Here is a 21,102-nt window from a genome sequence, read left to right on the forward strand (position 1 = left end):
TGTAATTTCTTTTTTTTTTTCAAAATAACGTCGGATATCGCTAAAAGAACTAATAAGAAAAAAATGTTTTATAATGTTTTACAAAAAAGCAAATACTCATCATTTTATTAAAAGCAGCTGTACATTTAAGATCCATATGGGTGGATGTATATACATTTCGGTATAGACTGTAGTGTAAAAAAAACATAATAATTTTTAATTAATTGATTAATAGCAGTATAGGTTATTTAAAAAAATTGGAACTTTTGAATAGTAAAGTAAACATAAGTACAGGACAACGTCTGTCGGGTCATCTAGTTTATTATAAATCTCAAAGGAAACAAATCATATATCATAATCAACCTTCGCCGAGCTCAAACCGTGAGTATAGGTCTTTGCAATAAATGCAAGTTACTTCTTTTTACCGGTGAATTATTTGGTATGTTTTTAAAAGTAAATAGAGTAAATATTAAAAGCCAAAAATCTTCAAAAGGATTAATTTTTTTATTTATGTTTTTAATCGAAATCGCTAGTACCGTCATAAGTTGATTGATTTTGATACAATAGATAACCGGTACAAGTCTGTGACAATGACACCCAATATCTGACCGGGTTGTGAAAATGACTTTCTTCGTGTTATACTTTATTAAACGCATTCAATTTTAAATAAATCCATTGTATAATTTCCTATATGTATGCCATTTTGTCCGTTTTTTTCCTATGCAATGCAATTGTTGTAAATGCATTTTTTGTGAAAATCATGATATTTTGACAATCGTTTAGGTTTATTTAACTATTTTAGAAGAGTTTAAAGTATGTCATTTGTTCTAATTTCAAACTTCAAGGATTGTGCAAGCTTTTAAGATTGTGCGTACCTGTGTAATTACTTCCTCCGGTGCCTATTTAAGAGGGAGTGTTTTATATTATTTTTAATAAATACGAAGAAATTATGGATAAATAGAAAATTCAAAAGTACCTGCTCAAATTTGGAAAACACCAAGTATAATTATAAAGGCTATGGTATAAATAATACCAGCAACAGAGGGCTAACTGCTCTTCCCACTGTAAATATTGCTCTAAAATATAGTCTGGGTAAGGTTAGTCTACCTGTTTTCGATCCCTAAACATACTTACCTGGCGTCGGGGTTACCGTGATCAACAAGGCGGTTCCCCCAGGGCGAGGTCTGGCCATTGCACCTGGGTCGGATTGACCCCTGCGATTGTCCCTAATGTGGATAACTCGGGCGCGTAATTTTTGGTAGTCGGGACTGCGTACGCGCTGTCCCGGTAATAAACATAATATATTAAAATAATAATAATAAATAGTAGTCTGCCCGAAGGCAGGTCCATTGTATGAGAGCGCCACAAAATCAATGATTTGCCTCCCCTCCCTTATTTATTATTCTAATTAACTAAATACAATCATTGTTTATTAGAATAATAAATAAGGTTTGTTCAAGTTTAATGAAGAGCGTTTTATGAATTTTTGTTATAAATTCGAAGAAAAAGTTCTTTGCTCAATTGAGTGTAATAACATTGTAATGCCTGTATCTTTGTGAACAGTTCCATATCCATTCTAGGGAACTAATTATTCTATGAGAACATTTGATGCTTTTTGAGACTGTTATTGCAGGTGCTATTTTCATAAAATTATTAATTTCGCATGGATTTCTATTTTACCATTTTTAAATAGATCCATCTTTTGATTTCGACCTCAAAATGTCAAATTTACACAGCTTGTTTAGGACTATGCAAACGAGATTGTATACATAGGAGCGATTGATAATGATTTTATTTATGTTATTTTATAACAAGGATATAAATAATATTGCAAAATATGTATTTCATTAAGCCTTACACGAAGCAAATTCAACTAAAAGTACGAAATTTAGTAAACCAGACCTTTAATTATTGAATAAAACCAAAATATCATCTTATCATAAATCAGTAACTTGCATGCTTAGTGGTAGTCATTCGATCCTGAAAATATTAATTTCATTGATTTTTGCTAGCTTTTTTATTTTAATGGGAATATTCAGTTTCATTTAATTTACATTGATTTCTATTTTAATTATTAATCTTCGTAGATATTTATTTTATTAGCTATTTATTTTTAATTCTTTTTATAATTTTAGAAATAATTAAATTTTTGGCATTTTGATTGTTTATGCTATTTTTTTCTTCTCTAATATTGGATCATATCCACTACCTTCAAGAAATATGATCAATTACATTATATAATTAAGTATTGATTATTAAATCATCTGCCAAAAATTTAATTTACTTTATATTTAGTAGCTATATTTATAATAAAATTGACATTAACTCATTACACATATCATAACATACATTTGTAATTAACTACAATTAAACGGTTCCGTACCAGATAGCAAATATAAATACATTTGGTAATATAACTATTTTATTTTAGAATATTATTCTGTACGTTTTTTCTATTGACTTATTTGGCTGGAAATAAATAATTGTTACTTATCTGTATAGTAATAACTCATTATGGTATTGTCGTTTTTATCTTCTTGAATATTTCAATTTTATTATTAAAGGTAACCAGGAAAAACTACTAAAGAGTCGATTAGACCTTTTAATTTACATCCTTGAGCATAAACTTAGATGGAAAATTATAAGTAAACTCAATCGGTATAAATATGATAATTTATGTGTTAAATGAATTAGCCTACTTTTGAAATTTACTTTTCTTATTATCGTTTGTGATTATTGTGGCATATGTAATTATTAAATATGTCATCAAAGTAGAACCGATAAAAAGTTTGACCATGAATCTATTTTGATGATTATGGCTATAGGGGAGGAGCTTGTTGTAATAGTTATTAAAACTAATATATCCATTGATTAAATTGTTACTAAATAAAGACCAATGGTTGCTATAACTATTCTTGTGTCGAATAAAATACAATCAATAGCTTCGCTATTGGTCATTATTTTACTATCAATTACTTTCTATAAAAAATGCGGTGATGCAAATTATCCTGTGCTCGGAAATAGATGTAAGGGCAAAAAACAGTAATACTTTTGATCATTTAGTCTTTATTTATATTTAACAAAATTGACATCTTTCAGAAGTGAAAAATATTTTTTGCGGGATACACCCTGCATATGCTCACTTCTTACAAATGATTACCTAATTTTCTTCATATATATCAGCTTCACCACATTCCAAAAAATACCACTCTCCTGAATGTGGTAGAAATACCAATATTCTGAAGATTCGGAATCTGAACATAAAATCTTTTTTTTGGTTTTTTTTTCATTTCCTTATGTTCATTTTGTGAAGATTCTTTTTTAAGACTGTCCAACAATACTGGGAAAAATTACAGTTTTAAGACGCCCTTCTTTGGGGGCGATTTTGCAATGTAGTATAATTATAGAATGGTTTTCCTAATAAGATGGGTTATCTTAGTACCCTAGTCTATCTTTAAAACACCTGTAATTACCTGTGGGAGCCTAGTAGCTACGAATTTAACCAAGATTACTTATATAAATAAAAATATTAATAACGAATACTTCAGTTACAAGTATTTGAGAACATGACAGTATTTGTATACCTCCATGTCTTCTAACTAATATTCATTATTCTTATTTTATTCTATTATGGGTATACGAGGAGAATAGATACTTCTAACAAATACGTTATATGACTTCTCGCTGGATCTGCCTTATCTAATGTTGTGCACACAAAAAACTTACACTAAGGTCAGACCTCTAGAAGAATTGTCTTCTTTGGACCTCTAGAATCAGCATGACGATCCACGTCAAGGGCGGAACTTGTGTACCCTGGGGTTGGCGATAATATCAATTATCCAGGAAATAATATTAATTATTCAGACGATAATATCAATTATCGTCATAATACTGTAGATTTTAATTTGCGTTACAACAAGCCTCGAGATTTTGTTATGGCTATCTAGTTGTTATGGTTTTTCAATATTTGTCAAGGCAACTATTTTAGAAACTTAGCAATCATAAAAATTGTTATACATTGCCAAAGATTCAAAGATTTGAATGAAAATAAAATAAACAATATTTGAAACTAGTTCATAAACTTAAATAGAATCATGTGCTAAGGTGACCAATTTTTTTAGGCCAAAACCGAGAAAGCGTTTTTTTATCTTAACATAAAAAACTTTTGTTTAAACAAATCCATTTTTTATGCAGAATTACTGATCATTAGTAGGAATCCGATTATATGTTGTATTTTGTTTTATATTTTTTGCATTCTTATACGTTTTTTTCGTTTTTAAGTCTTGTAAAATAAAATTCTGGTAAAATTTCTTAATATTAGTTTAAATTAGCATCTGTGCAAGGCAGTTCAAAAGGGCGCCCTCATAATTTATTTTAGCTAATTTTCGTATTCGATTCTCATTTCATTTATTTATTTTATTTTATTGATTTTTGCTTTACCGTTACTTCATTTGTAATTTACTATTTTTATTCATATTTATATGTATTTAGACGATCAGCTAAGCTTCTTAAGTCATCTAGGTTACGAACATCTTCTCAATCAACACAAAAAAGTAAACTCTATTTAGGTCCTAACATTACATATTGCCATTCATAATTATTAAATGTTTTTGTATTTTAAAAACAGATTGCAATTGCATTTTGAGAAATGGAAAAAACGTAAAATTGAAAATAAAAAGTTTAGAAATATTAACTTGATAGGCCCGCCAATTTTAGTCTATTTTAGCCCATGTTTGGAATTTTGCATTCGAAGTTTTTTCAGTCATAACGTATTGTTTCATATAAACATATTTGTTGTAACATTTTCAGATATTTGAGAAATAGTTGTAATTTTATTAGCAAGTAATTGCGAAAATTCAATTCAAAATACTTTTCGAAAATCTGGGACAATCCGGGACAAAAGATTGAATTCCGGGACAAATATTGCTCTGAGAAAAACTCGGTGCACAAAGGTCGAAATCGGGACGTATGGTCACCTTGCATGTACTCCAATATATTATTAAATGTATACTCTAAGCCATTACATTACTTTTAAAACTGGTACGGAACCTTAATGCATTGACTGATACCAAAATCATACTTCTAAAATCACACATTCATGTTCTGTTACTACGTTAGATTTTCATTTCGGTTTCGCACACATTACCCTCATTAACTAATTTTGGTTTTCTTTCATAACACAAGTAAATTAACAAAACAGTAAACGCCACACCACAAATTAACCATAGATTTTTTCGAATTAACCGAATTAACCAAATTAACCACAAAACGCAGCGCGCCAAATCGCTGAGCGATCTCCGTAAGATCGATGCATGCTATAGCGATAGAAAGGAACTCATTCATACTGGAGTCTCCGTCAAGGCGCTGGTAAGATTTTTTATTTCATTTATTAATTATTTAATTTGTTAATTTGTATTTTGCTTATAACTATTATTAGTATTATTTAGCATTAATATTTATAATTAATCCGTAGTTGATATTAAACACTTTTCGTATAACGTGATACAATTACTTAGAGAAATGTCATAATTTTGTGATGCTGTAATTGAGAACATTTGTAACCATGTTGATATGAAGTTACTCTACTTAAGCTGTGTATTATCCTTTTACAACTGAACAGTCATTAGTGCAGAACATACGGTCAATTTATTCAAATTACGACCTGAGAAATATTACTTCAAAACGTTGACAATGTGTCGACATCCTTTACTTTTTTCCTGGTGCGGCTGTCGCACACTGCCACATTTATTTTAAATCTATCCCCCAAGCCATAACACAAAACAAAGCCATTAGACTCTATCTCGCGGCACCCAGATACAGTAATATCCCGCTTAACGCTGTTTCGTTTTAGCGCTCTTTCATTTCAACCCAGGTTTCGAAGGGGCAAATGTGGAAGATGTCGAAGAATTAATTCAATATTCAGCGCAGTCTTTCTAATATTGAGCTCAGGGAATTAACTGAAAAACAATTTTGTTGACATCAGTGATTCATAGGAAGAGCATAAAGAACTTTCGATGACGTTTGTAAAAAGGAGTTTATCTACTGTAACTGAAATAATGGATCTATTCATTGAAAATTTGACAGGAGATCAAAAGTAAGACATGATGGTCGAGATGCTCTATCCTTGTATGAAGAACTTTTAAGAGAACGCAAAAGAAAAAGGCAAATAACATTAGATGCTTTCGTCACAAAAGTTAACTAAATATGACTTGAAATTTTATATGTTTTTCCAAGAATATTCGTTTTGTTGTTTCAATTTTGTTTTTATTTTGGCAAGAAATAATAATGTAGTATTAATTTGGGCTTTAAGAAATAACTGTTAGGTTTTATTTTTATTAAAAATAACATACTTTTTAAATTTAATTCCTAACCAATTTTCTAGCCATCTTCCCCTAACCCCAATAATTTCATGTAAAGATAGCTTCGTTTATGGCCGTTTCGCATTACCCTCTAATTTGATGGAACGTATCCCCCGTGTTAAGTGAAGTATTACTGTACGTACCAAGTTGGCTTCTTCATCAGGATACAAATATGAAAACGGTGCAGGAGGAAAAACATCGATTCGCTAAGAAACATGCAGAAAACTAGCAAACAGCCCAACGACCTTGTCTGTATATTGCTAGACGACAACTTCCCAAAAAGGCTAAAGCGCAAACAAACACCCGCTACAACTGGAGTATATAGAGCAATATGCTTCCATCACCATTTAAGTTATTATAGTGAGGAGGATGTAACACAGATTACTTTCACAAATAATCACCATCAATTACAGCCCTACATTTAATTTATACCAATTAGTAATTAACTAAGGGACCAATTCTGCCGCATAACTGAAAAATGTTATGACAAGGCCATGTTATGCTCCAACTTCCATACATTATGCTATTAAATCGTACTGAATACTGTCAAAATGTCATGTATTTGCTGTGCATTTAGGCGTTTCACACATAAACTGCAACGTCACTCGTATGTTATGAAGCTAGGTCAGAAAGACCTTGTTATCTAAAATCGTTTTTTTAACTTTTGTGCGGTTTTTAGGTTAAGTTTTTTATCTGAGACTGCACAGGAACTACATGGCTTTTGTCAACATTTAGTGTGAAAAGTTTCTCATAGCATAGCCTTGCCATAACATTGGTCTGTTATGCGCCAAAATCGGTCCATAAATGTCCATACGGACAGATGTAAATCTTTTATGTATAATAAAAAAAATCTACCCCCACATTACCACACATAGTAGATGTAACTAGTTAGTGAATCCTACCCGCAGGAGAAGGGAACACTGAATTACTGTTTTTTATGATTTTTGAACATTTTATTCAAGAGGACAGTTGGTTTATTCGTATTAACACTTTTATGCAACATAACACGTATATTATAAGCATATTTGTAATAAAATTGAAACTATTTATTCCTAGTTTATTACTTTGGTCCTAATAATGACATATTGATCTTCTGGTGTAAGCTGGTCCTTCTTGTCCTTCAAACAAGTCTAAATGACAATTGTTGCTTTCAACCTCACAAATCATTACAACTTCTCACACTTTCATGATAAATAAAAATAGACAATATGTCGACAGCTTCTATTTTCCCTAATTTTAATTAAAACGTTTCAGCATAGGAAATAGGTCCAAAGAAACCGCAGTCAACTTGTTAAACTGCGTTATTAGATTACTGCTTCGGTTTTCATGAGATAAATCCTGGTTTGATTTTCCATTCTAGAATTTTATTATATCAGTTGTACCTATTTTGTTTCAAACGTCGAGCTATCTTATGACCATTTACGTTATATCATGTTACTAATTTAGCAAAAAACAATTGTTTTTACCAATACTCTGAGAGATCTGACAAAATTAGGTATAACCTTCCAAAGTTGTCAAATTTCTTGGATTCTTACCTTAAATATGACTTGAGATTCCTATAATTTTTAGTCTTTGATATGAAATCTAATACAACTAAATGATTGTTAGCTGTGATCGTTTTATCCAAAAAACTACGCGAAAAATCTCTTTGCATTACACATCCCGCACATTGGGTGTCCAAAGTTCTTCAGACTGCGTCTTTGTCAACTTTCTTGAATTATTACTAAAAAGGCTGCGCTGTTGTCAATCGGACTTACCTTAAAACTTTATTTAATTGATTGATAATCACGTTATACGAAAATGCATACTGCTAATTCTACATTAAACCATTAATATTTCGTATTAGTAGATATAATAAATACATACAACTAATATATTAATCTGCGTTGAAGTTGCTTCTTAAATATCTGTTTACTATTACAATATTTGTTTCAAAACTCGATTATTGTGAAGGAGTTTAAGGAAAAAATAGGCGAAAAGGTAATAATACATTTCAGAATAATTTGTACAGTGTGATATCCGTAAACTTATTTCTGTCTGGTAGAACATATGTTTAAAATGTTGTCTTATGTCACAAAACTAAAATCGTTACATTAGAATTTAATTTAAAGAATTGGATTCAAATATTTGATTAAGCGGCGGAGTTAAGCGGCTTTTGATATTCGATTTGATAAATTTAATATTTTACTGGTCTAATATACTTGTTTTTTTAGCGTAACTTTGATGTTTTCCGGGTAGAAATTTTGCAAAACATGTTTTGGCGCTGGCGAATTGTCTCTGAACCTTCTTTATTAGAATCGACTAAATTTTGTTTGCATTATTTTACGTGTACTATAATATAAAGTTATAATTACCGAATCAAAACATTTTTACAGCATTCCAGCAAAACTTTCCACGTAGATTCCCAAAATAAGTAGGTAAATAGCCAACGCACACTTGAAGTGTCTGAAAACAACGTGGTTATTTTTTGGCAAAAGATCAAAGATGTTTAGATAGAAAACAACGTGTGATTCGTCTAGAATAAGTCAAAGTATAAATAACTAAGTTATGACTAATGCAACTAGTGAATATTTGTCTGTGCTAAATAAAGTCGAATTGGATCCAAAATAGATTAGAAAATACCAGTTTAGTAAGAGATAATTTTACTTATCTTGGGAAATAACGCAATTGTTTCTGTAATATTTTTTATTGAATTAAACCATTACATCTTAATCCTAAATTCCGATAAAGCGTAAATCATACTGCGATTTGGCGAACGCGGTCAAGGCAGAATGCAACACTGTCCCATCACCGTTGGCATCGCCTGTCCGTCACCAAATACGTCTGATGTCGTCCCAAAGTACGAAGGCGACCAACAGTTATCATCATCAGCCGGTGAAGAGAAGAGTTTCGATCACCCAATTCGATATGGTGAGAAATCACCCTCATGGTCAAACTGGTGATTGGGGTAAATGTTGGATGGTTGCACTGGGCTACATAATTATTTTATGGGTTGTTTATAAATAAGGAACATTCTATGGTATATTATTGGAGCATTATATGTTTGTAAATAATAAAGTAGTATTCCATAAAATTATTGATCAACTCAATTCAATGATAAATCACCACCAAGGGCAAATCGGTAACCAGGGAGAATTTAGGGCAATTGGTGATACCGTAAATGGGAAATATTTGGGAGTAGTGAAGATGGAATTCAATTTTTTTTATCAAACTTAGTTCTATATAGTAAAATAGTTCCATCTAGGTGAAATCGATAATTGGTGGGAATGTTGGGTGGATGCACGGGGATACAAAATTTGTAAATAACGAACAACCACATGGATTGGTAGATGTTTTGTAAATAATCCTGAATGTGAGATGAAATTCGTTATATTGATTAAATTCAATTTCATTTAGTCTTGAATCACCATCAAGGTGATTGGTTAAAAATCACCACCACCATTTTGGCGATTGGGTTGACTGTTGGGCATTTATTTATTTGTTACCGTTTGTGAGAAAATTTTGAATAATTAGTGATTGCACATTAGGCTTAAGTCAGTGATTTGTTTAAGTATTAAGCAAATTGTAACTGCACTTGGATAATGCGCTGTTTTATTATTCGATGGTACAGTTTGCGAGTTACTTGTAAATAAGAAAAATTGAATAGGGAAAATTAGTCTTTTGCATCATATTGATTTCTTAAGCAGTCGGTGGTGCAGTGTGCCGAATTTGGACCAAAATTATTTTTTCCTAAAAATAGATTTAAAATTCGTCTTCTATCAAGGATTCTTCTTTTCTACGGTAGAAAAGACACTGGGGAATGCATACACAACAATTTTTCTAAATACTAGTTAGCTTACGTCTATCTTCGGCAGAGCACTCTTTTTAACATTTAATTATTATTAATTAAATTAAAAATTTTAATTAGTAGAATTCTTTGAATATAATCCAAATTTCTTTATGATATTTCAAAATCTTTTTCATTTGATTAAATTAAAGTGCAAGTTTAATAGTATTACATCATCGTGCAATTGAAATCTTCATATTCATCCAATTAATTTTGTCATTCTATTAATTTTAAGCTTGATAATTTAATTTAATTTATTTTAACTACTGGGCGCCCTATCATAAATAAATTTACATTTATTTGTACATATGCCTGAGATATAAAGGTTCTGTTCACAAATAAATTGAATATGTTTTATAATATTATTGAATAATTGAAGATCATTCTTTTCCTGTATAAACATTGATCATCAACTAGTTATAAGAGGTAGAAATATTGCACTCTAAAACGCATGGTTAGTAACAACGTCGTTATTTTGAGATAAAATTGTGAAACTTGGGTTGCACTTGTTTTGCTGAAGTAAAAAGCTGCTTCTTAAAAATTGTTAAATTTGCGAGATATATTTATGATAAATCGCACATTAGAACATTTATTTATATGTGCATTTATTTATAGGCTATAGTGCATATATAAATAAATGTTCTAATGCTATAGTCTAAAATATTTTCAAACTAAAATTAAAACCTTTTGCAAGTATAAGTATTTTTATTGTTTGAAAATACTTACGTCGAGATTTTGTAAGCTAATGTTGCTGCAAATAAAATACATAACGCATTCTTTTTTATTGGGTTGCTATTATTTCTTCAAAAATATTTGAATTTTTAAAAATAAAATTATGCTTTTGTAAAATGCACTTCAAAGCTTTAAATAGCTTAAGCAATCTTTACAAAAAGGTGAGTCATTAATATTGCATTTTGCACTTATCAGACAGATCTACTAACAAATTTTCCATCTTTTCCAGGTTTATAATATAAATGATTTGTTTTTATGATATATTTATATGTTTATTGTAAATAATAGCACTTGTTGGAGTATGCTGGGAGCACTTTTATACATACAGAACATTTTGCACATTGGGTTTAAATATATATTCTTTTTTATATATTAGTTGTTTTTAATATGAATTTTGATTATTTTTTACAGAAATCCAGCTTCAACAAATTTGATGCTTTGCAGAAGAAAAGTTTGGCCAACTCAAAATCAAGCAGTGACCTGAAATCACCAGATGGTACTAATGTAAGTATTAACACATAACACATTTCTAAATTGCATGAAATACATATTAAATATAATTTGAACTAACAGTAAGTCAGCATCAGTATTTAACTTATATATGTACTCAAGGCTAATAATTTTTAAGAAATAATTGTTTATGATTGGCCATTATCTTTTAACACATTTTTCTGCAACTGGCAAAGTCAAACTATTTTAAATATTATTATTTTGCAGGGATTGGAAAATGAAAAGAAATGCAAAGGCTGCTCTCGTGTTGTTTTCCAGATGGAACAAATTAAAGCCGAAAACAGAGTATATCACAAGAACTGTTTCAGATGCAAAGATTGCAATAAACAACTCACGTATGTTTACATTTCATATATTTTTATAGTAACATATTTTATAAAATTTATTATTATTAAAAATTCTGAACTGATGTTATTCAAAACCACAAGTTTAAATAATCGATTGATTCATTGCATTTAATTGTCCCATTATTTTATTTTGAATAACGAAAACAATGGCAACATTACAAAATACACTCTATTACAAAATTTTTTTTTTCAATTATACTTTTCACTTTGTATCAAATGTTTACCATGAAAAATGTAATGTGGATTATACTTCTTTCTTCGTATGTATTTATGTATCTCATATTTTTAATAAATCTTCGACTGCATTTATATCACATACTTGAATATGATGAAAACTTGCTACTGAAAAATTCTGGATGTTTTTTTGAATTTTTGTTTCACTCATTTCAGTGTGGATACATATGAAAGCCACGAGAGCGAACTATATTGCAAGCCTCACTTTAAAGCATTGTTTGCCCCGAAGGTGATCGAAGACTCTCAGCCCAGTAAGTACTTTTATTATATTTTATAACATACATTTATATTCGAAAATAATAACGTTCGATCTAAAGAGATAAATTATTAGCAAATCTAGTTTGCATTTCAATACAATTGTATGTAAAATGATTGAGCCACTTACTGCTTCCAGCAATCCAGTTAAAAATATTGAAATAGAGTGATATAATAATATACAATAATATTGTTTTGTCTATCAATCTTTATTTTTAAATAAACTACCAATATATTGTTTAATATCACTGATAAAAAATTGAAAAACATATAAAATTATACGCACACATTTGAAAAGTTGATAATTGTGTATTACGTTTACGATTCATTTATAAGAAATTCATTGTTAAGTTAATGAGGATGCCAGTTTTAATTCGAATGTTTATCTTTGATACATTTGTAATTCATTATTCTATTTTGACAAATAAGTTAATGTTATATTATACATATTGTTCTTAATTGAGTAAACCAAAATTGACTTCGAAAACATCAAATCATTTTCACTTTTTCAAAATAATACTTCTCACGGTCCAAAGAATTTCATATCAACATATAGAGCTGAGAAAATTCTTGCATTATGTAGGTAAATGGCTCAATCTTTACAATATGATATCCTCAAGCAATACAATCAAACGATCATAAACCTCAAACATAAGAACAACAACAGTAAATATAAAATATTAAAAGGCAATGATAATTATTATATATAACCCAACAGCAATATACCTGAAAACAATTTGATCTCTTTGATCAAATTGAAAGAACTCAGTATATTCTATACTGTGAAAGATTCCACACTGTGAGTTGCTTAAGGAGTAGTTGCTCATTTTAATAACTCTAGGTTTAGATCAACTCTAGAGTCAGTAATAAAAATATGCAAATGCGTTAAAAATGGTTTCTAACAAGCAAATAATTGATAATTTAAAACATACCTTGACAGCAGCTTCTATTGACATTTTGCATTATATGATAAAAAATAAAGTAGACTTATTATTTCACAATCCGTTCTGTCAATATATTTGTATTTATTTATTAATACAAATAAATATGAATCTATGACATGTTTTTATTAATGTTTTGAGAATTATAGTTTCTTTTGGAAGAATGCTGATTTAACACTTCTTGGTATTTCATAGTTATCAAATGGTATAATTCTATTTATTAAGTCGTTTGTTTAAACATCCTTGTTTTCCTGGAAGATAGGTTCCATAAAAAATCCACTTTTTATGGAAAACTGTGGTAAACGAAAATTACTATGAAAAGCCCTTTTGCCAGTTTTTAATATAATAAATAATAAATACATTGAATGAAAAATTAATATTATAAACTTCCCGTAGGGTAGTTATAGTAATGGGCCGAAAATTGAAAATGAAAATTTTTGCATATCTTCACGTTTTGAAGGTTTCTGAACATTTTGGCATACATAAAAAAATGGATGTGTGTGTGTGTTTTGTATGTCCGCTATTTTTCGTCCTCGTTTTCTGGCGCACGAATTAACCGATTTGAATGGTTCAAAAAACATTCGATTCTTATTGATAGGGAGAAGAGGTGATTAGTTTTTGGCAAAGGCAGGTCCAACCATTTCAAAGATACAGAGCTAAATGTGCAAAAAATGGCAGTTTTTGAGAGAATTAAGCGTCCGATTTGAATGATTCAAAGAACTTTCTGCTTGTTTTTTTATTATTTTGATTATTTACACATATCGGGAAGTTCATGTAACTAACCAACTAGTTTATGCCTATTTTTACTTAATATTAGGGGGCGTCCATTAATCACGTGAGCTAGTTTTTAAGGATTTTTGGACCCTCCTCCCCCTTGGTGATACGTGGTGATATTCAAAATTACCCCCCTCCCTCACCAAGCATCACGTGTATTTTTAGTTACGTGAAAAAACAAAATTTTTTTATTCTTTTTTTTGAAAATGTTTGAATTTTTAAAAAAAAATCAGTTAAAAAATAAATACACGTGATATCTTATAATACCCCCCCTCCCCAACGTGATATTTCGTGATTTTTTGTCTAACCCCCCTCCCCCTAAAAACCTCACGTGATTAATGGACGCGCCCCCTTACATATTATTTTTATAGTCTTTTAATAATTATATATAATTATATACTTTTATAAAGTATTTCTCAAATAAAATTGTTGATAAAAATTAAGGGAGGCGCAACATTTTTTTTATTACAGCGGGGGCACTGCGCGAAAAAGGTTTTGAAACCACTGTATTAACAGGAAACGCTACGCGCGTAGCGCATTTTTCCCTACTTTAATTAATTTTTATAATTAAACCACTTCATAGGCCTATAATATTTTATGGGGTTCGGTTTGACTCAAAATCTCAGAAGAGTAAACCTGAGGGCATAGAAAAAGAAGCATTAAAGGTTACCTTGTAAGTTAATATTACTCTCATGACAAAGAGATATTACCCCCATTTGGACAACTAGGTAAGGAAATACAATAAACTAGTGGAGCGCATGGCATCGTGCCTTAAGGCAAATTGTTGGAACTTCCCGTACCAAAAGGTATTATATTTTTAAAAACGATTAACATTTTTGAAAAAAAAAATACTTCCGAAAAATTAGATTTTTGAGAAACTATAAATTTGATAAAAATTACTTTTTTTAAAAAAAAATATTTTTTTTTATATTTTGACATATTTTGGAAATTCTGAACTTTTTTTCAAAGCAATCGTACTGCTTTAACTGCATAGAGACAAATGTCAAAGCGCGTAAGCGCCGCGTCGCCGTCAAACGGATAAACATTGGTACGGAACCCATAGGAATGTAAACAAAATTTATACTCATTGTTAAAATCTCAAAAAATATTTGATAATTTGATGTGCATATTTGACCGCCAAATGGCATTTTTTAACTTCCCGTAGGGTTAGTTATTGTAATGGGCCGAAAATCGGAATTGAAAATTTTTACATTTCTCGACGTTTTGAAGGTTTCTGAACGTTTTGGCATACTTCAGAAAGAATGGATGTGTGTGTGTGTGTGTGTGTGTGTATGTATGTATGGATACAAATTTCCAGTCACGTTTTCGGGCGCACGGATCAACCGATTTGAATGGTTCAAAAAACATTCGATTCCTATTGATAAGGAAAAGAGCTGATTAGTTTTTGGCGAAGGCAGGTCCAGCCGTTTTGGAGATACGGAGCAACGAGTGCAGAAAATAGAAATCGACTCTTTGAGAGAACGGAGTATCCGATTTGAATGATCTAAAAAACATTCAATTAGTAATGATTGGGAGAAATGTTTATTATTTTTTGGCAAAGGCAGGCCCAGCCATTTCGAAGATACGGAGCTAAATATGTAAAAAATGGCAGTTTTGGAAAGAACTAAGCGTCCGATTTAAATGATTCAAAGAACTTTCTGCTTGTCTTGAGAAAATAATTGATTTTGGAAAAAACAATTTTTTTTTTTTTAGTTTTTTTGTACCTATATCGAAAATAATTACAATAATGTTACAATATTTATAATAATCTATTTGAAAACATTCAGTATTCCTCGAACATTTTGTTACGGTACGGGAAGTTCCAGCAATTTGCCTTAAGGCACGATGCCATACCCCCCACTAGTTTTTACCTTTTTTGTTAGATATCCGAAACCGCTAGACCTGCCTTCATGAAAGTTTGATCAATTCTTCATCTTGTCAATACAAGTAAAATGTTTTTTGAATTATTAAAATCGCACGCTCCGTTCTCTTAAAAACTGAGTTACCGTTTTTGGCACTTTTTGCCCCATATCTTCAGAACGGCTAGTCCTGCCTTTGCCAAAAACTAATCAGCACGTCTCCTTATCAACACGAATCGAAATCGTCGACGAAAATTTGTATCCGCACACACACATACACACACGCACATACATCCATTTTTTCTAAGGTATGCCAAAATGTTCAGAAGTTTTTGAAACGTAAAGATATATAAAAATTTTCATTTTCGATTTTTTTGCGATTACTATAACTTGCCCTACGGGAAGTTAAAAAAAATAATTTAAAAATACGTACTTTTTATTTTCTACTCTTTTTGGGGTAATTTATCCCCAGTTTCCCGATCACTGATCTTTAGTTACACATTTTAACAATTTGTTAAACACAAGAAAAATGTCCGATACGACTTTGTATAAAATAGTAAAACTATTGTGTGTACTGCCTTTAGTTTTTAATGTCTTTTTGCAAAGCGATATGTTGGTATCACTGCGCATCGCGTGTGGTATGACCTTTCTTTATCTTCAATGTGTTATGAACGCAAAATGTCAATTAGTTGTTTTTGTTTGTATATTTTAGGTTCGTATCAACTCGTTCATTGAATATGTTTAAAGTATTGATTTATTGTTTGACTCATTGTGTTGAACTTATTCAATTGTTATACATTTACAGTTAAAAGCTTTTAAAATTACTTTTTTAGGTTATATATACTACCATATTCTTGGAACAATTATTTTGCAATATTAAATGCGTTCTACAATAGGAGATTTTTAATCATAATGTACGTATATTAATGAGAAGAACCAAATCTTTAATAAATAAAAGAAATTTAGCTCCGGAAGAATAATATACTTATGAAATTTCATTCTCTTCTCATTGAGGATAATAAAAACATAAAAACATAAAACTGCCACAACATGGGTGGGTATTGAATAGTGAATATAATCTATGCATACAACTTTATTTGTCAGAGGTTATGATCGTTTATTTGTATGATGCGAGGATATTGTTATTATGTATTACTTGATATTTCTTTATATCTAAAATTTTATTTCTCTCAGAGTTTGAGAGTACTACTATAAATATCGATACTTGGACCATTTATTTTGAAAGTGGTGCAGAAAAAAGAGAGTTATCATGTAATATTTTTGGTACAATAATACATCATTATATTTTGTTCAATATTATGTTATATTTTTATGTCCAATAAAGAGGTGTAAGTCTTGGTTTATAACATATCCTAGATTTATAACTAACAGATATTCTAACTTTTAATTATCACAATAAATTGCTCTTACGCCACTTTCAGGATAAATGGTCAAATTATTTCTCTTTTATTCCGATAACTTACTTGTGTAACATTTTATGGTAAGTGGTTAAAATAAACTTTACAGAAGTACCCCGTAAGCACGAAATGATTATAAGAGAAAATCAGCCCATGGAGTTGCCCCCGGATGTTGTTAGAGGTCTGTTAGATCTTGCGCGTGGTGTTGTCTTAACATTTTTTTTTCATAACATGATTTTTGAATTTTTCCAATAATGCCTGATTGCTCGTTATAACAAACTTGTTTCCAAAAAGGCATGTTGATTTTTCTTTTTCTAGAAAGATGAGAGAATTGAATGGGTCATATAACTTTATATTATTACTTAACAGCCCATGTAACAATTTGGCCTGAAGTTCGAAACATGTGTATTCATTTTATGTAATATTTTCTAGTGCTTTATCATCCTTTTTATCAATGCCTGTTTGATTTACTAATTGCTTTGTTTTTTTACCTAAATAACTTTCACAAAAAGATCAAAGTGCTTTCAGAAAAAATATTGACTGACATATTTCTTTAAAAATTAGCTGATAATTTGCTTTTTTATGATAACTTTCACATATCATTCCTTTTCATTTAATTCTACTTCTACATAAATACTTAAATTTTTCATCATCATCATTATATATTGAAAGAATGAGATCATTTTGATTGTTCTTAAATGTGTTTGGAGCCAATTGGCCTAAGATAACTATCTTAGCTCTATATATATATATATATATATATATATATATATAAATATATATATATATATATATATATATATATTATTAAGATATGATGGTCATATCTGGATTGCCCCATTCAGTCATTCAGTGGAACAAAGAAAACACAAAAATACACTCCACTATTATACAGTATTAAACCAAGCAATTAATAATTGGAACATTTAAAACTATATGATTTGTTGACATTTTTTTTGTTACATTTTAGTATGTACAGGGTTATTGGCATCTAAATACTGAGAGAGTATTATTGAACATACCAATTTGAACATAATTAACTTCCCATAGGGTAAGTTATTGTAATCGTCCAAAAATCGAAATTGAAAATTTTTGCATATCTTTACCAGGGGCGTAGCGTACCTTGGCAGGGTTCCGTATCACCTTAAAAAGGGTATTAATTTTTTAAAAAATATAAAAAAAAGCATAAAATAAGGAATATTTATTTATCCTTATCTATCTGTATATTTTCTAAAAATTTTACAAATGATTTCAAACATATATTTACTCTCCTCATCTTTTTTCAAAACAGTGAATCGTTAAGTATAGATATCTTCATTTTTTTTTTTTTAAGTTTTTACCTTTAGAGACGATTAGTGACAGATCTGATAAACGTTTCTCTCTTAAAGTTCTTAGGTAATTTTTGATTAGTTTTAATTTTGAAAAATCAATTTTGGCAGTTGCGATTGTAACTGGAAGGCTGAAGAATAAAATGCATGTTGTTATTACGTTAGGAAGTAGGAATTACTAAATATTTTGTTTTTAATATATGATTTCAAACACGTTGGTCATGAAGATTACCTGAGATATCTTTACAGTATTTAGTCTACAGTTTTCTAGAAACTTTTATTATCTCTTGATTTGGAAAAAAAAGTTTCTCCGGTTGTAATTTTTTGTGCATGCTTGTCGTAAAATACTAACGTCGCACAGGTTTTGAAATATTTGTTTAGTTACTTATAAAAATAAAAACAAATAAAATACACCTAATAATTGGGACCAACAATACATTCGCAAACTATGAATGATTGGCTTGGCGATCAAAATGATTAAGATGATTTAAATGATGATATTTATCTTAATCTAACTATAAATTTTTTTACCGCTTATACAATAATTTTATAAATTTTTGATGGAAAATATTAAGCTGGATTAGTTGTATAGATTTGTTCATAATACAATCCACAATAATATTAACTTATTGAAATGTCTTGTGGCCGTAAAATCTGCCACAGTAATTAATAATACAGCCTTATAGGCTTTATTATCAGCTAAAACACATGTATAATTGCCTATTCTCATTTGCTAAATATTATGGATATTCTTTTGAGTTCGAAAAGTAGATACACAGTTTATAATAAATATAAAAATCAACTTTAAATATTGCGCAGCCAAATATAAATTCTCTAAAGGGTTGGGCTTAAAAGTTGAAAACAGCGACCTTTTTTTTTTAGAAAAATTCGATAATAAAAGGAAATGCCAAATATGCCGAAAATTATTTAATTTTTTTCTTTGAAAATCGTTGTTTGGCTTTAAAGTTTTTATCCATTCTTGCTTTCGCTCGTTGGGGGCTCTCCTGACCTGGGGTTCCATATAATTGATGAGGCGGTAGTCACGCCCCTGATCTTTACGATTCAGGGGTTTCTGAACATTTTGGCATTCCTTAAAAATTGATGTATGTATGTGTGCGTGTGTGTGTTTTGAGTGACTGACACCATTGTGGTGTCGCCGGATGGCATAGTGTTAATATAGAAATCAAGGATCTAATAATTTATATAACCCTTAATATCTTTGAAATTAAAACGTGATTTTACTAAATAAAACTAATATAATAATAATCGATCATAACTCCAGAACTTACGACCGCTTTATCTCGGGTTCTAACAATCGATATTACAAGAAATTTGAAAAGCGCGTTAACAACAGTTCAGGCAGTACGAAAACGTATTGTTATGAAAAAGTTGTATGCAAAGTGATTAGTTTTTTTATCATTGAAATTACTAGTATTACAGGGCATTGTCATTAATATATTATTATTGCTTACCTGCATCGATAATCAGATTCAGAAAATGTGAAGATGTTGGAAAAGTCTTTGGCTGCGACGAGTATAAATCGTCAAAAAAATGCCATTCAACTACCTGTGGCCACGCGTGGTGTTGGTATTATTGCTGCACATGAGTACAAACGAATGTGTTTCATCAGTAAATACTGCACAAATTCATCCGACGATTCATCCGACGATTCATACGATGGTGACAATTCAATGGCACTTGAGAAAATTTGTACCATATATCAGTACTACAGGATTTGTTTGTATCTGGCATACTACAAATTGAACCTTGCGAATGTTTTAAATTTGAATATTGACATTTCCCAATCACTAAGTTGGGTCAACAGGGTACCCAGAGGGATGTATTATCTTCTTGAGTCTATTGGTAGAATTAAAGGATCGGTAAATGAATGGCATTCAATCACAATAGAGAGTAAAGCTATTCATGGAGAGGAGGCAGCTTTGTATTTGTATCCGTTCAATATTCGTGAGTACTTGATAAACCTCTCTGATCCGAATTTCAATAGTCAATACAGAAATCGATTCCACGAACTCAATCCTCTTCCTGGAGCTAAATGGTATAATGATCCAATCAACGGATGGATACTGCAGAATGCTGATGTCATATGGCCTGCAGATTATGAAGCAACATACTTCGAGGAGGACTTAAGAGCATTTAATATGGCACTTTCGCATGTTGAATTTAGAGAGCGGGAATTTTTAATTCCTTTTTCTTGGAATAGAATGGCAAGAATCACCGGTACAGTTTCAATGAATCCTTGTTCTATCAGACTAGAAGCTAAATTTCAGCTCCCACCAGATAAACAGAATAAGAACTCTAAACGCAATGTTCATCGTCGACCAACTGATGTTATGGTATACCAAAGTGATATTATAGATCGGTCTATTAATGATCAAGTCTGGTCACCAGAAGTTCGGATTTCTGGTTTGGATCTACAAATCGGAGCTGGAACGATGGTTGGCGAAAACTTTTCTACACCAACACGTCTACAGATCAATGGGTCGGTTACGACTTTCCTATATGTAAATCCTCTTTTATAA

At 30.3% G+C, this 21,102-nt stretch overlaps 2 protein-coding genes and 1 non-coding gene across 3 annotated transcripts in view; all 3 read left to right on the forward strand.

Annotated features, from left to right (window-relative positions):
- Window positions 1-21,102, forward strand: part of LOC113386817 (serine-rich adhesin for platelets-like) — a 254,324-nt gene that overhangs the window by 86,271 nt on the left and 146,951 nt on the right. The window lies entirely within an intron of this gene.
- Window positions 1,106-1,267, forward strand: LOC113364468. Its single transcript, XR_003366163.1, has one exon. It is a non-coding gene; the product is annotated as a U1 spliceosomal RNA (small nuclear RNA).
- On the forward strand, window positions 9,102-17,574 carry LOC113364082 (LIM domain-containing protein WLIM2b-like). Its single transcript, XM_026606542.1, has 5 exons — window positions 9,102-9,248; window positions 11,308-11,400; window positions 11,614-11,741; window positions 12,144-12,238; window positions 17,344-17,574. The coding sequence occupies exons 1-5, from the start codon at window positions 9,165-9,167 to the stop codon at window positions 17,487-17,489; spliced, it is 546 nt and encodes a 181-aa protein (XP_026462327.1). The 5' UTR covers window positions 9,102-9,164; the 3' UTR covers window positions 17,490-17,574.

The sequence above is a fragment of the Ctenocephalides felis genome, unplaced genomic scaffold (assembly GCF_003426905.1).
Source record: "Ctenocephalides felis isolate EL2017-DRISC unplaced genomic scaffold, ASM342690v1 CF-g0.4_SCAFFOLD_00845, whole genome shotgun sequence".
In the NCBI taxonomy this organism is placed as follows: Eukaryota; Metazoa; Arthropoda; class Insecta; order Siphonaptera; family Pulicidae; genus Ctenocephalides; species Ctenocephalides felis.

What these genes read in the sequence shown, in the direction of transcription:
- LOC113364082 (XM_026606542.1), top strand. Translation starts at nt 9,165, where the DNA reads ATGTCGTCCCAAAGTACGAAGGCGACCAACAGTTATCATCATCAGCCG. An exon ending in CGATCACCCAATTCGATATG is followed by an intron (nt 9,249 to 11,307) that starts GTGAGAAATCAC and finishes TATTTTTTACAG; the next exon opens with AAATCCAGCTTCAACAAATT. An exon ending in AATCACCAGATGGTACTAAT is followed by an intron (nt 11,401 to 11,613) that starts GTAAGTATTAAC and finishes ATTATTTTGCAG; the next exon opens with GGATTGGAAAATGAAAAGAA.